At 39.0% G+C, this 16516-nt stretch overlaps 1 protein-coding gene and 1 long non-coding RNA gene across 3 annotated transcripts in view; both read left to right on the forward strand.

Moving 5' to 3' along the window:
• The first annotated feature begins 2249 nt into the window (after positions 1-2249).
• Positions 2250-16516, forward strand: part of LOC144972629 (nuclear factor NF-kappa-B p105 subunit-like) — a 105805-nt gene continuing 91538 nt past the window's right edge. Inside the window, exons 1-2 of one of the 2 annotated variants that reach the window (XM_078914084.1) lie at positions 2250-2321; positions 2563-2754. In XM_078914084.1, the coding sequence (XP_078770210.1) occupies positions 2574-2754 (181 nt within the window). In that variant the 5' untranslated portion in view covers positions 2250-2321; positions 2563-2573. The remainder of the gene's footprint in view (positions 2322-2562; positions 2755-16516) is intronic. The other variant, XM_078914085.1, reaches the window with a different exon arrangement.
• On the forward strand, positions 9442-16384 carry LOC144974110 (uncharacterized). Its single transcript, XR_013645642.1, has 2 exons — positions 9442-12337; positions 13285-16384. It is a non-coding gene; the product is annotated as an uncharacterized LOC144974110 (long non-coding RNA).

Raw genomic sequence — 16516 nt, forward strand, 5'->3', positions numbered from 1 at the left:
CTCGCTAGTTATTTGCAGCGGCGCAGGAAAAGTATACTGAATGAAAAATTACTTCTTTATCGGTATTCGCGAATGTGACGGTTAGTGGGTTGTGTAGTGAGAGTTGTTTTATTGCATGTTCTCTCATAACATGAATGTTTATCGTCTCGTTTCTGCCATATTCAACTGACCATACATGTGGGTCAAGAGGAGGAAAGACCGTTAGAAAAGAAATGTTGATAAATCGCGCCAAACGACGAGAAACGAGAGACACCAAAAAGAAGGAAAAAAAAGGCCGGATCTAGCCTCTTACGTCACCTCGCGTCGTGGGGTGCTGGAGTTGTTAACATACACGTACCTTGAAGGCTCTCAAATGATATGCAGCACCGGTACCACCGATCTAAGGCCGCACGACAGAAGATAGCTTGGGTTGCTGGCAGCGACGTCTATATTTGAAGACGATGGTTGCAAGTCAATGAAGCGTGTAATTCGTATCTACCACTCTGCGGAGGAGGAAAAAAAAGTTTAAAACATAAATTACGTTAATGATGGTGAGTCCTGCCTCACTAATTAATTCATGCGCGTTGAGATAATAACGCAACTGTTACATACAATACCTCGTGGTCGAGTCAATAGGCCTTTTGGTGTTATGCAACCTTCGGTCAGTGCATTCTTTGATGACAACATATACCGCATTTTGCTAGGTTTGCCTGTCCATAAACCAAGATATGATCAATGATCTGATAACTGTTGACAAGTGAGATGTCAAACGAGCAATCTTTGATTGGTCAAGAATTTCAGGATCACATGTAAGGTAAGTTTTGGAAATGCGATATCCACCTACCCGTCATTGGACAGAACATTAATTGATGTGGTATAAAGTGTTATATCATTCAATCTCCTGGTTCTCTTTCTATTCTGGCGTACATCAGACGACGACAGCTTATCGGATGTCACAATTCATCCTAACCGTTTTCATCTTTTAAAGTGAAAGGGAGGGTTCATTTTCGTTCTGAATTGATCGCGACGAGAGAACGGAAACAAGATTCTGATCACATGATCTAAAATTTAAGCAATGAACATAACATGAACTTTTACTTTAAAGAATTCACCTAAACAACATATCAATTTAACCTATTTTATTTCATTATTATCTGTCTGTGTGACTGTTTGTGTTTGAGTGTGTGTGTGTGTGTGTGTGTGTGAGAGAGAGAGAGAGAGAGAGAGAGAGAGAGAGAGAGAGAGAGAGAGAGAGAGAGAGAGAGAGTATCTATCTATCCATCCATCTTTTTCATTGTGTGTTATTTTCTATCTGCAGTTCATTGATTTTTAAAAGCTTTGTTTTTTTTTTTTGGGTGTTATTTTAAAATCTGTTTATGCTACGATCAAGTTACTTAACTTATTAGGTGGTGCAATGATTTAAAAAAAAACAAACAAAACAACTAACAACAGTAAATATATATTTTCTCATCTCGATTTCCGCAGGTACAAAGTCGTTAGCCTGTCGGTCAAGCCATTTAGCTCCAACAATCACTTCCGGTGTGTATTTCGTACACTGGCGTGAGGAAATCATGTGTGTGTATTTTGTGCATAATAACAAGAAATGTAGTGAGCAAGAAAATGCCAGAAGACAACAGATAATAAAAAAACTTCGCGGCGGCTATGGGGGCTCGAACCCCTTACTGGTACGACAACTCCGCCTGGCCGGGGAGATCGTGACTCTACCGTATGAGCTATCCACGACCCCCAAAGAAGTCGCTTCAAACTCTATGTCTATCTGAAGGTACTCTCCCCGACTTCTAAGCCCCACGAAGCATTTAAGTTTAATAGCCAATATTCTCAACACAAACAATATCTTGTCTGAATTTGTATTTTGTACACTTGTGTAGGAAATACACACTTTCGTAAAAAAATAGTTCTTTACATCTAAATTTAGACTCTTCATATCCAATGAAATCGATGATTTTGCTGTCATGTGACCATCTAAATTCCCAATCTATCTTTCTTTTCCTGTTATGGATAAACATATACCAGATTGGTGTTTCTTTCGTGTCAAGTAAAACATTTCTTTTCAGAAAAAGAATGTCCTGACATAAGTATATATTATCATTGAATCATTTCTTATAATCTAAATGCACAATAGGTTTTATTTAAGAGATTCCCCCCATGAAAAATAGTTTTTTTTTGGTGCATATAATAGCTCGGTGGCATAATGTACTAAGTCCTGGCATGGTCACAAAATAAGTGGCAACAGCCGTAAAAAAGGGGAAGTCCCAAATCACAAAAAATCCCCTGGCCTTACTTCTCATATCGAGAAAAAAGTGGGGGACTGTATGAGTTAAGTATTGACTGAATTTTTGGTATAAAATAATATTTTGAATTTTCTGTAAAGTCTGAAAAATTGTTTGCATTTTCAACCCATTTCAAAAGAGATTAATGTTTGCGAACATGAAAAATGAGATAGATAGATAGATCTAGATAATTGTAATTGATATTATAGTAAAAGTAGTAAGGGACGTTCTTTTTATTTTCATTTAATTTACTTCTTGATCTTGTCCTTTCATGATTTCTATTTTCCTACAGATTCTGGAAAGATGGATCTAACTTGCCCATCTTCGAATGATTCTGAGGATATCCTTCTCAATGAAGGGATGTTGCCAGTAGAGCTCCAAACCCCAAACATTGTTCATCCATCATACCATGCTATAGTGACACCAAGTCCAAATATCATAAATGGAAGAGGTGCTGCTGAAGTATTCAACGAAAATAATGGCGGTAATAGTTACATTGTTACTCACCGACGTGTACCTATTTGAAGGTCTGATAACCCAAATTGTTATGGTCTCATTTTCTTATAATGGAATTACCCCCAAAACGGCGCAAAATATTGCATTCGGTTATCAGACCTGTAAATAAGTTCACGTTGCCACTCACCAATTCTTGTGTGATTATTAAATACGGCCAAAATCAAAGACAACAAACTATTGTATTCAATAATAGACAAAAAGTACACAGAAGAAGAAGAAGAAAAAAAAAGAGCATATTTTTCAGATTTTCAGCTAGATCAATTAATATATAGGATAGGCACGTGCAGTTACTGTTTTCCTTGGACAAGCATATTTTGTTTCTTATTTTACTAACAAAATCATAAAGTCAGGCTTGACTAACTTTCACAATCCGCATGTCCCACAATTAATAATAACAACACAATAGGCCTATCAGTCCTATTTCTAACAACGATTATCCATAATCAACCATTACAAAAATACAATCAAGACTTCATGACACAAACACGAAATAACACACACAATTCTCATAATCACAAACATATTTCAGACACACACACACACACACACACAGATCACCAATTCTTAAAATGCCCAACTTCTAAACTAAGGTGTATTATAATGCAATATTATTGTCTCTATTAAAGATTTGCTTATAATGTGCGCTCAGATCCCTTTGTCCATTGAGGAGTGGATGTGCGGTATCAATGTTTATTATTATTATTATTATTATTATTATTATTATTATTATTATTATTATTATTATTATTATTATTATTATTATTTCGGTTAGTCTTTGAAATATTGTTTTTTTATGGGTTTAAACTAATGAATGTATTTTGAAGTTTGTATGGCTTGTCAGGATTTTGTCTTCTCTCCTTTGATGACCTTGCAATTGAGAAATTGCTGTAATGAATTTGAGCTTTAGATTCAATTAAAAAGCTATCCTTTCCCTAATTTCTATATTTGTTATCCCATCTCTGGTGAACATTGCTGTCAGTGAATCAAAATGGTCTACATTTTTTATCATTTCTTAGTTTACCATTTTTTCTGCAGCTATGTGGTCGTGTGGTATGACACTCGCTTTCAGATCGGAAGGTCCTGGGTTCAAGCTTCGCTTGGCGCATAGTTGAGTCCTTGGAAAAGGCTCTTTACTCACATTCTCTCACCGTACTCAGCTGTAAAATGAGTACCTGACCATTAACAGCGTTGTCTCTGTCGGAAAAAAGTGTAACATCGCCTAACAGGCCTCATGTCTTGTTCTATATGTTTCGTGATGCTGTTGGTCAGGAACCCTTTGTAAAGCGCTTTGAGCACGTTTAGTGGATATTGCGCTATATAAAAGCTCATTAGGGGTATTTTTTTGCCGGTAGCAATGCTACATCTCCTCTAGGTCTGTTTCTTGTGTGTCACTTCATGATAATGCTCCTTTTTCATGCTTCCAGCTGTTCTCCCAAATTTTACTCTGTTCAGTGTTACCTATTCATTCCTGTGGAGCTCAGTTACATAGGGCAGTTCTTCTCTCAGATCTTCAATGGCTTCAATTGCATGGCTGTCCCATTCCTTCCATGTGGAAGGTCAGTATACAGCTGCATGGTCAGGGTTGATGCTTTCTTCTGTCATGAAGCTCTTTCTCGACTTCAGTCGACTTGTCGTTGGGTTGTGGTCATGGAAGGGGTGCTTTGGGTTCATTTCCTGTTTATATTTCTGGACTTTGGAGGTGCGATGCCAGCCAGCCGATGGAAGACTGGGACTGCAGTCGGTTTAAAGTTACCGGTAACAATCTGTCTGCTGTTATGTAGATCAGGGTCAATCTTTTTGGCAGGATCTTGCCCGGACTGATGAGGCGTATTCGGCTGATGAATAGCAGAGGGTTAGTGCGGTTGTCCTGACTGTTTTTTGATCTGCTCCCCATGTAGTATTTGCCAGTCTTTTTGGGATGTTGTTCACAGCGTACATAATGAAACCAGCTTAGTTGAGATGGTATCCAGTTCCCGACACGTGCTGACCCAGTCATGGTGAGCGGTCAATCACTGAGAGGAATTTACATGACGGGGGTTGCCGTTTCGCTCAATTTAACAATGATTTGCTTTATTGTCTGTAAGACACCCATATTGAATGAGTTGAAATATCACTACTTGGTATAAAAGTTTATATTTTCTACTTTTACTGTGTGTTTTTTATTTTTTCATAGTATAAATAGATTTCTCAATAGAGGTTATCAATGGAAGGTAACAAATTACATAAAAATATAGTGGGTGCTACATTAAAAAAATTACAGAAAAAAAACGTTACTATGGATTTGTCTGAATTGTATGTATTATAAAGGCAAAGATATAATACTTCTACTCACAAAAAAAAAGGATTTGTTTTCAGCAAAAATATATCCCCTACCAGCATTCAAACTCGTCAGTGTAGTTTGGGGCTGGTCTTTAACTGCATTGCATTGATGACAAATCACATTTTATCCATATCATTGACAATGCCGGATGCTTTTTTTCCAATTTTGCTGTTGTTTGGTGACAGCTCTCTGTGCCTTGTTCTCCAAGAAGTCCAAGTCCAAACTTATATTGAGTGACGTGTGGTATGCAGTGGTACTCAAGGAGGTGTTGTTTTGAGATTATTTTGTTTGGAAAATATTTTCTGTAGGTATCCATGTAATGTTTTATTGCACTTTGAATATCTTGGATTGTGTCTGCTTTGATCGGTTTTGTGTGTGAAATAAAGTTGTGCACATGACTATAGGCCTTGCTTATATTGTAGAAAATTAATCCAATACTGCATGTGTCGTCAATGATGAATGGGTTGTGGGTGCAGTTCTTTGTTTGTTGGATAATTGTAAGTGTGAGTTGCGTGTAGACTTTTTCTTGGAAATATTTGTGGCAGTGGTTGCCAATGAATCACCTGCTGTGGTAAGCCTGTGATATAATGTGGTGCTGGTTAAGTATTTTGTCCAATTCAGAGGCAATAGGACCATCCCTGAGGGTGAGTGGCTCGTGCACGGGATTTGAATGTCTCTCCTCTGCATTTTGGGGTTTGATGTCTACTCTGTCACTATTTGTCTCTGCAAAAACAAGGCAGCATTGGAATTCTTCTATTTTTTCTTGTGTATCTAGATATTCCTTCCAAGTACTGCCAAAGGTTTTTACTAGTGTCTGGCTGTGTAGCAATGCGTCTGTCAAGAGAGTGGGTGGCGTCTTCTAACAGTTTGTGGTGCTTGAGAACTATCCCTAATAGTATGTGTAGATATGGAGGAGAGACTTGGTCCAGCTGGATGTCTAGTGACTAGTAGGGGTGCATGAATAGAGTTGTGATGTTGAGCTGCTTGCTTCTTGTCAGCATTGTGTTGTGATATGAAAGAATTGTAATCCCTGTGTACTGTGTCAAGATTTCGTTGTTCAAATGATGATGTGCTGTTACCTGTGTTCTGCATCAAACAAAAGATGCATGGAAATGTGCCTTCTGGTCGTGAAATGCTATAGATCTTGCAGAGGAAATCGTAGCCTCCATTTATAAAAAAAAAACTTTAATTGATTTTCCTTGCCAACAATGGACCATGAACTGTTTAAAGTCTTCTTTAATTTCATCCAAAAATCTGTCAATGTTGCTGTGTGTGTCCCATATAGCAGCCATTGCTATTACAGTAGTGTTTTTCTGTGAATTGGGTCGTTCTAAATTTGCTATCTGTAATGTCATTTTCATTGAAATTCCCATGGTCTCCTCCAAGTTTAAGCCAAATTTCATTTTCTGGTATTGTGTTATCATGCCATGTCAATGCTCCATTTGCATTATATCCATCTAAAAGGTTATCCACAAAGTTGAAAAGTTTGTCAATCTTCCCGAATGGTACACTACCATCAGAAGTGTCACTCAAGCAAAACTTGTTCATTTTCACCTGTGTGAAATCAGATGCTATACTTTTTCCTAGCTCCATAACAGCGTTCTTGTTATCAATGGAAATCCCTAAACAGCAAAAAGGCCTGGACTACAATTTCAAAACTGAATAATGACAAAAATACCCAGACAAGAGTGGCTGCAGTAACACCTGACCAAGTAGCACATCAGCTTCTACTGAATGGGAAACCAGCCAAGAAAGCACGAGGCCAACTAAAAGCCCTGAAACGTGAAATGGACAAAGCCCTCAAGGATAGTGAAGATAATCTTGACTCTTTTACCCTGGAGGAGCTACTAGAGGCCTTGTCCCATCTGAAGGCAGGAAAAGCATCTGGACTGGATGGAATCACAACTGAGATGATTCAACACTTTGGCCCGAGAACCCTATCCTGGCTATTGGACCTCTTCAATGTATGCGCAAGGACAAACAGGCTGCCAAGTGCATGGAGGAAAGCAAGAGTAGTCGCCCTACTGAAACCGGGGAAAGATCCAAAATCCAAGAAAAGCTATCGCCCGATCTCCCTCCTGTGCATCGCATACAAGCTATTTGAGCGAATGGTTATGTCCCGCATGTCACCCAGTCTAGACGAACAACTGTCTCCAGACCAGGCTGGATTCCGACCAGGACGGTCAACATGTGGTCAACTTCAAAACCTTACACAATTCATAGAAGATGGGTTTGAGACAAAACAGGTCACTGGCACAGTCTTCGTCGACCTCACTGCAGCCTATGACACAGTGAATCACAAGATCCTACTCCTCAAAGTGGCTAAAATGATAAAGAATAAGAAAATTGTAAATATTATCCAGTCACTTCTCGAAAACAGGCGCTTCTTTGTTGAAATGGATGGCCGGAAGAGCAGGTGGCGCACCCAGAAGAATGGTCTTCCCCAAGGATCAGTGCTGGCTCCAACACTTTTCAACATATATACAAATGATCAGCCTGAGTTCCCAAATATCCGCCGATTTATATATGCTGATGACCTATGCCTCGCAACACAGGATGTGTCCTTCCAACCAATCGAGAGCAGACTGACAAATGCCCTAGACACCCTTACAAAGTACTACACTAAAAACTCGCTGAACGCCAACCCAGGGAAAACACAAGTGTGTGCATTTCACCTCAACAACCACCAAGCCCACAAAAAACTTAACATCAAGTGGAATGGCCAGACATTAGAGTACAACTACCACCCAGTGTACCTCGGAGTGACGCTTGATCGGACTCTGTCCTTCAGAGAACACGTGAGGAAGACCAAGGCAAAAGTGTCCACGCGTAATGCCCTCCTTGGAAAGCTGGCAAACATGAACTGGGGAACTGACCCTAAAACTCTAAGGACCACAGCATTGGCCCTCAGCTACTCAACTGCGGAGTACTGCTCAGCTGTATGGGCCCGATCATGCCATGCCTCCAAGCTAGACCCCGAGCTCAACAACGCCTGCCGGATCATAACGGGCCAGCTGAGAGCAACACCATTACCACTGGTCTACCGTGCAGCAGGAATAGCCCCACCACACATCCGGAGGGAAACTCATGCCCAAATACAAAAATACAAACAGGAAATGGACCAGAGACACCCCCTTCATGACCACAATTGCCCCAAAAGCAGGCTCAAATCAAGGAAAAGCTTCCTCACAGTAGAGAGCCTTCACCCAGACCACTCAGCATTCTTCCGCCTGGACAAATGGGTAGAATGGGACAAGACAGCAAATGATGCCCTCCAGCCCCCAACAGAAAAGCTCCCAGCAGGCACAGACCTCAAGAGAAAAGAATGGGTGGCGTTGAACAGAGCTAGAGCAAAGGTGGGAAACACCGCCACAAACCTCTTTAAATGGAAAATCTCACCGGGCACTGAATGCCCATGCGGTCACCCCAGACAGACCATGGACCACATCCTGTCTGAATGCTCGCCGGGACCTCACTGCACCAATGCTGACCTGAGGGAATGCAACCAGACTGCCCGGGACTGGCTGACTCACTGGCGCGACAAGATATGATGATGAATGGAAATCCCAACATCTCTAAGGTGATGGGATAACACTCTTGCCTGATGCCAAATCACTTCAAGTGCCTCCTTCATGACTAGGATCTTTTCTTTAGTGATTTTGATTTTCTGTTTTGTCGCTGACTGTGTTATTAGCTGTTGTCTTCATATTGGTATTGAGCTTAATTCTGATGCAATTTGTGTGTCTGAGTCTTGGAGTGTGAGGAGCCTGTCATGTTGTGTCTAATATTCTGTATGATGTGCTTACGTTTTCGTTTTGTTGTGTTCCTAGCTTTTGATGAAATGCATCTCTTTTTCACTATTCTGTGTAGAAGAAATGGCTATCCTCCAGTATTTCAACTGGCTACACCTTCATTTGGTTGGCTGTAGAGTTTTCTATTTATTAGTTTTGTTGTCAGTTTTTTCTCATCATTAGATAATGGCGTACTGTGTGACCTTCAGTATGTCACTAACGGTTGTCCATTTCTTTATCATAGGTGATGTTGTGCTGTCTGTTGTTTGTTTCCTTTTTGCTGGTGTTGATGTGGCAATAAGGGTAGATGGAACGATTTGGTCTGTGATCTGTGTTGATGTACATGTTGACTGAGATGATAATAGAGAGTGGTATGATACTTGATGTACTGATTGGTTTGAGTGTGCGCTATCTAAACTCATGCATGCTATATTATCTATCTGTGTGATTTCAGTTTGCACGTGTTGTAATGAAGATGTGTGATAGGGTTTGTCGACTGTTAGGAATTTATTGAAGAAGTGTTTGGGATGGCGTTGGATGTGATGATAGTTGTTTGAAGGAAACTTCTTGAATGTAGATTGTTGCTATTTCCAAGGAATCCCATACTCTGTATATTATATTACGTACACACTGAACAAGGACTACAATTATCATAAGCACACCAAATGCCCTTGGATTTTTCGAACTTTCCTCTAACTGTTCTAAGAGCTGCTGAACTCTTCCTTCTTTTAACATGTCCCATAGCTGTGTGACACTTTTTACACATAAATTCTGAGTGTGCTCCTTGCTTGTCCAATGCCGTGTCAGTCCCATAGACTAAAAGAATGTCATTACAATAGTTTAAATGGTTTCTTGCGGGCACGTTTCTCTTTCTGTGTTTAATGAATCATACTACATGTCCTACATAATGTATTCTCTGCTTAGTTATGACTTGCAATTGTGTGGTCCATGCTGTAAGAGAAAATTAAAAATTGACTGAGCGATGTAAGCAATGATATAGTGAATTAATGAATAAAAAGAGTTTTAAAACAGTCTGAATTACTTGTCATATCCATGCGTACATAACATCTTACTTTAAACCATAACAGTTCTAGTGTAAAGATGTTTTAATGCTGTCCTTTCAGAGCCAAAGGAACCATATATTTGAAATATATTTTGTGATGTTTGAAAGTCAGAAATAACATTAAGTTACAAATGTACTTCTTAAAATTTGGAACCAACAACTGTAATTTGGTGAAAGAAAGGGGGAGCAGGAAAATTCTAACAAATTTTGAAATTGAACTTGGATCATTTACACATAAGTCTAATACTCTAGCAGTTGAGCTAAGTTGAGGGCCAACACACAATGCCATTTAAAATTAATTAGCAAGATAATTCAAATTATGCAATTTAAAAATTAAATTAACTCATCATTGAAAAAATAAAGAAAAATTTAATTAACAATAAAACCGCAGCTAAATATTACATTTCAAGAACAAGGCTAAAGCAGTAATATCATTATTACTTGACCTACTGCAGAAAAATAATCGTTACAAAATAATGAATACTGAAGACAAAATGAAACTTACCTCATTTCGTAGTAAAACTTGTGCCTTGAGAATCACACCAATTTAAGTAATTTTATTTGAATTTTATAGAAATATAGGTGAATTTGAATCACGGCTTGTGGAATAAGTACTGGAGGTGTTGAAATGAAAGTTGGACTGATGGAAAGAAGAGGTCTGCGAGAATTCTTTGCATTTTGGGTGTAGTTGCATCGTCACGAAGATCGTGAGGTTAATTGGTACGGAAATCATCCATTCGTATTTCCCAGTGCACGGCAAATCTACGTTCTGGGAATTGATTGGCTGACTGCTGTTGATCCCGGTTACCTGTCGGGTGAGGTTACGTCGGCACTCGGAACAGTGGAAAACTAAGCAGATATATAGTGCCGTGTGTTTCTTGTGGCCACCTTTGCTTTTGTTTTCTTTGTGACACTGAGGTACACGGGGAATGTGTTGTTCTCCAATGTGTTCCCATTGCAGGAGATGTTCAGTTTCGTGTTGGCATAGCGATTTTTTAAATGGAAGGCACACACTTGAGTTTTTCCTGGGTTGGCATTTAGTGAGTTCTTTAAATAATACTCAGAGAGTGTCTTCAGGGCATCTGTTAGTCTCTCAATGGTCTTGAAATCATAGGCCTGGGATGCAAGACACAGATCATCAGCATATAGAAACCTCTGGATGTTCTCGAACTCAGGTTGGTCGTTGGTATAAATGTTGAAAAGTCCTCGAGGGAATCCATTCTTTTGTGATCTCCATCTGTTTTTCTTCCCTTCCATTTCACACAATGAAGATATGGGAAAGAGAATTCGATATTAGGATTAGAAAAGATGTAGACATAAGTGAAGAGCAGTTTGGATTCGTTTCTGGTAAAAGTACAACAGATGCCATATTTGAATTAAAAGTGACTACAGAGAAGTATAGGGAGAAGCAAAGAGAATTACATCGAACAGATCAGCAACTGAATCTCAACACCATTGAGGATCTTCAGGTACTGAAGATGATTGCTTCGGATTGACAATGTTGGTTAGACATAAAACACAACCTGGTGGAGACAGCCGAGGTGTCCCACTCCAATGACTGAGATGCTCATAAGTAAGTGGTTCATTGAATTGGAGAAAGCCTAGGATAGGGTCCCAAGAGAAGAAATGTGATACCGTCTAAGGGCAAAGGGGTAACAAAGAAATATAGGATATGTATGTAGTAACACAGTGCTAAGGACGGCTGTTGGCTCAACTGAACCATTTAATGTAAGAGAAGGACTACATCAAGGATCTTCACTCAGCTGTTTGAAATTGTAATTCAGTCAGGCTTGTATAATTGGAGAAAGGTAACCAGAGTTATGTGTGACAAACGAATTTCTGCAAAGTTGAAGGGAAAAGTATATACATCTGTTGTTAGACCAGCAATGGATTAGAGACAGCAGCTATGACAATAATAAACTTTGAAACTATTTTAGAGTTAATGAGTGCCATTATGAGAGCAATAAGAGAAATTTCAAAGAGATGAAATTGGCTAGCATCCCAAGTCTCACATCAAGGAATATGGTGGTACTTGACCTCTCACCAGCAACTTTTGATGATGTTTTACCCTTTGTTGTCCTTTCTGCTCTAATCCATATTCTGTGGATGTTCTACATGAAATTAATTTACTGATGTAAAGCTAGAATACTTGGTTTTGTCTTTGGATCATAAGTTTCTCGATTACTAACATAAATTCCAGTTTTAGGATATATATCCATCAACTCCATTGTTTTTCCAAATCGAATATTTTTATATTACTAAATTTTGGTTGGCTCTTTGTTTTGAGTCATATCACATCATACCTGTCAAGTATCCCGCTAAAATTTAATTTACCCTGATTTTTCTCCAATACGGAATCCCTGTCTTCATTTCCTTAGTTTCCTCTCAGAAAAGTGAGTGGAGCAGGCACTTATGTTGGTAACAACAAGATATGAAGTGAGTAGAAAAGTGCCAGAAGACAATAGAGAATAAAAAATTTTTTATTCTCTATTGTCTTCTGGCACTTTTCTACCCACTTCATATCTTGTTGTTACCAACATAAGTGCCTGCTCCACTCACTTTTCTGAATTAAAAATTCACCCCATACACCGGAGCATACTCAATGTCTCAATCGTTTCTATGTTATATGTTTGTGAAGAGAATATTGGCTATTAAGCTTAACTGCTGGTCAAAATTACTTCGCGATGGTGGTGAACGAATCGGCGATCTCAAGAAGTGGGTGAGAGAGGGATCTAGAAATGACTTTGGGTTTGAAACGAATATTTTTGTGTTCGTGGATAGCTCACACGGTAGAGCCACGCTCTCACCTGCCAGGCGGAGTTGTCGTACCAATAAGGTCGCAGGTTCAAACCCCACCACCGCTGCGGAAAAAAATTTTTTATTCTCTATTGTCTTCTGGCACTTTTCTACTCACTTCATATCTTGTTGTTACCAACATAAGTGCCTGCTCCACTCACTTTTCTGAATTAAAAATTCACCCCATACACCGGAGCATACTCAATGTCTCAATCGTTTCTATGTTATATGTTTGTGATGAGAATATTGGCTATTAAGCTTAACTGCTGGTCAAAATTACTTCGCGATGGTGGTGAACGAATCGGCGATCTCAAGAAGTGGGTGAGAGAGGGATCTAGAAATGACTTTGGGTTTGAAACGAATATTTTTGTGTTCGTGGATAGCTCACACGGTAGAGCCACGCTCTCACCTGCCAGGCGGAGTTGTCGTACCAATAAGGTCGCAGGTTCAAACCCCACCACCGCCGCGAAAAAATTTTTTTATTCTCTATTGTCTTCTGGCACTTTTCTACTCACTTCATTTCCTTAGTTTCCTCTAAATCTCAAATAGACTCTGCCAAAAAGAAGCCCAGAGACACAGATTAAATCTATTGCAAGACACTGCCAGATTGTGTCCACGCTCAATATACAAATTCCTATGCCATTAGATGAGGGTCAATGCTTCTACAAACTTGACACCTCCTAAGCACCTAAATTTCTTTCTTTATTGGTATCCCCAACTGTCTTGATGTTAAATATTAGGTCATGTCACATTGAAATAGTGTATTTCAAGCAGTTCTGCTACTTTTTGTAGCAAATCACTGTTGGTTTCTACCCCTACTTTTTTATTTTTTATATTTTCTCATATGACCTGTATCAGGGGCAACAAATTATTCTCTTTGAGGGCTGTTCATCAAATATAAAATTCTTTTACAATCATTTCATAACCATAATCTTTTACAGATCGTTTCAACTCCCATCGACAACAAAGGCCATATTTTAGATTTGTTTGCAACAAACACTACAACTTGCCCAATCTAATGTAATCGTACATGACAAAATCATATCGACCATCTGAACACATTATGTTCAACATAAACAAATTGAAACAACCCAAAGTAAAGTTGCTTGTTACATCCCATAACATAGGATCAATTAAAACTGAAGAATTCTCCAGCAATGTAGAAACAGAGCTAGTGATTCTTGGATCAAAACTTACAGCTGATTCCTATAATGCCACACTGCACATAATGTTCGACCATCATGCACCATTGCGCCCAAGAAAGGTGACCAGATGACTAACTGCTCCATGGATGACTAACAAAGTCATGGTTGCAAAAGATGCCGTAGAGCTGCTGAACGGCGATGGCAGAAATCCCAGACAAACGAAGGTCATCAACTATATAAAGATCAAGTCACCATAGTCAAGGAGACCATATCAAATGAACTTACTAAAATTCGGCTGTTCAAAACGATGAGGAAAATTCGGACTGTTAGACTCCCAACATTTATCCCTAATTTTAGTATTTTTAATCATGTATCATCTGATGAAGTGAAAGAAATTATCCTAGCCTCACCACCCAAATCTTGTCCCCTTGACCCGATACTAACTAATCTTTTAATGAAACGTCTTTACTATTTTTTAGAACCTATTACTGTAATCATAAATAACTCATTGCAGTCTGGGGCTGTACCAGATTGCTATAGAAAACAATCGTCACTCCATTTTTAAAAAAAGCAGAATTTAGACCCTGAAAATCTGAAAAATTACCGCCCTGTATCTAATTTGCTTTTCTTTCTAAAATCCTGGAAAAAGAACTACTAAAGCAGCTAAAGAATCATCTAGATTCAAATGATCTTATCGAACATTTTCAGTCAGCTTACCGTGAGCATTATAGCACTGAAACTGCCCTTTTGAAGATCGTGAATGACCTGCTGATAGCAAGTATAATGGAGAGATATCTATCCTTATGCTGTTTGATCTAACTGTGACATTCGACAAATAGATCATGCAATCCTATGTGATCTGATTTTGGCATCTCTGGTACTGCTCTATCGTGGTTTAAATGGCAAAGTTTCTAATGATGTCTATATAGAATATGGTGTCCTGCAAGGTTCAGTTTTAGGCCCTATCCTTTATACCTTATACGATGATACAAAGGACATGCTTCAAACCCTTCACTGGCTGCCAGTCCAGGCTAGAATTGAATACAAAATAGCCCTTGTCTGCTTTGGTGTATTTGAGTCTTCTGTCCCCCTCTACATTCAACACTTACTCCACGTACCTCTGAGAAATCTTAGATCCCATGATTTAAAATTGTTAGCATCTCCTGAAGCTAAACTTAAATACTTTGGTGATAGGTCTCTTATCAAATTCGGACCCAAGATTTGGAATGATTTCCCTCAATCTGTGAGATTTTCGAGCTCTATAGATATTTTTTTTTAAAACCCTGAAAACATATCTTTTCAGAAAATATTTACTTTATTGAATTTTGTATTGTATGTTACTTATGTATTGGTGATGTTTTTGATGCCCGTTTTATGATCTTAATATTTTGATATTGGTTTATTTGGTCTTGCAATGTTATTGTTACCTGGGTAAACAATGTCCTGTTTTTTGTTTTAAAAAAAGAAAGGGTACAAGAGAATGCAGCTTCTCCGAAAACTTGCTGGAACGCAATGGGGAGCAAACTCAAACGTCCTGAAGAAGACATATCTTGGATATGTAAGACCTGCAATAGAATGCCATATCGGCATGGGAAGTGCTCAGGCTCAATTCAACAAGGTTGAAAAAGTCCAAAAAATGCCTACGCGTGATCACTGGAGCAACGAAAACAACACCAATTCACAAGATGGAAACCCACACAGGAATAAAACCTCTCAAAGAAAACGAAATTTAAAAATAATGACCAATTCTCAAAGATAAAATTCATGGAATCCCAACCACTGCATCCAAGTACAATGGAAAAGAAAGAGAATCGACTCAAAAGGGAAAACTTCATCGCCCTGGGACAAAAACTAGAGAGCAAATATAAAGTGACACCAAAGGAAGATATTGCCCAAATCAATGTCCCAAATCTCAAACCACCACCGTGGAAAAAGAAACAAAAATCCATAACCATCAACAAGAAAAACATTCAAAGCAATAATGACAATGCTCAAACCCTAAAGATGATCGATAAAAAATACCCAATGACAACTGATAAGAGTTTATACAGATGGCTCAGTTTCCGGCCCCCTCATGAATGGAGGTGCTGGTGCACTCATACACTGGACAGATAAAACAGAAACAAAAATATCTGTATCAGTGGGTTCAATGTGCACAAGTACTAAAACTGAAGAAAAAGCCATCCTCAATGCAACAAAAGAACTATCCAGAGATCACAGAATATACGGGAAAAATGTGGTTTACTTGACAGACTCTGATGATGCTCTCCGGTCTATTGAAAATTACCAGGACTCTGAAGCCGCACACACTGTGGAGGCCCTTGAGGCTTATCTGATAAAACAGGAAAAATTGTGCTGCAGTGGATTCCAAGTCATGTAGGTATATATGGAAATGAAATTGCCGATCAACTGGCCAAAGAAGGAGCCCAAAAGGAACAACCGAAGTCGTCAATCACTTACCATCAGCAAAAGAAAATAATAAAGCTAAAAATAGACAAAGAAAGGAATGACACACACCTGGAACACAACAAGCAGGATCCAATCCATGCCATTCAGCGAAGTAGCCAAGTCACTCTATTCCGCCTCCGAACAGGACACAATAGACTAAGAGGACA

The sequence above is a fragment of the Berghia stephanieae genome, chromosome 5 (assembly GCF_034508935.2).
Source record: "Berghia stephanieae isolate SIO BIC M18660-M18661 chromosome 5, UCSD_Bste_1.3, whole genome shotgun sequence".
Taxonomy (NCBI): domain Eukaryota; kingdom Metazoa; phylum Mollusca; class Gastropoda; order Nudibranchia; family Aeolidiidae; genus Berghia; species Berghia stephanieae.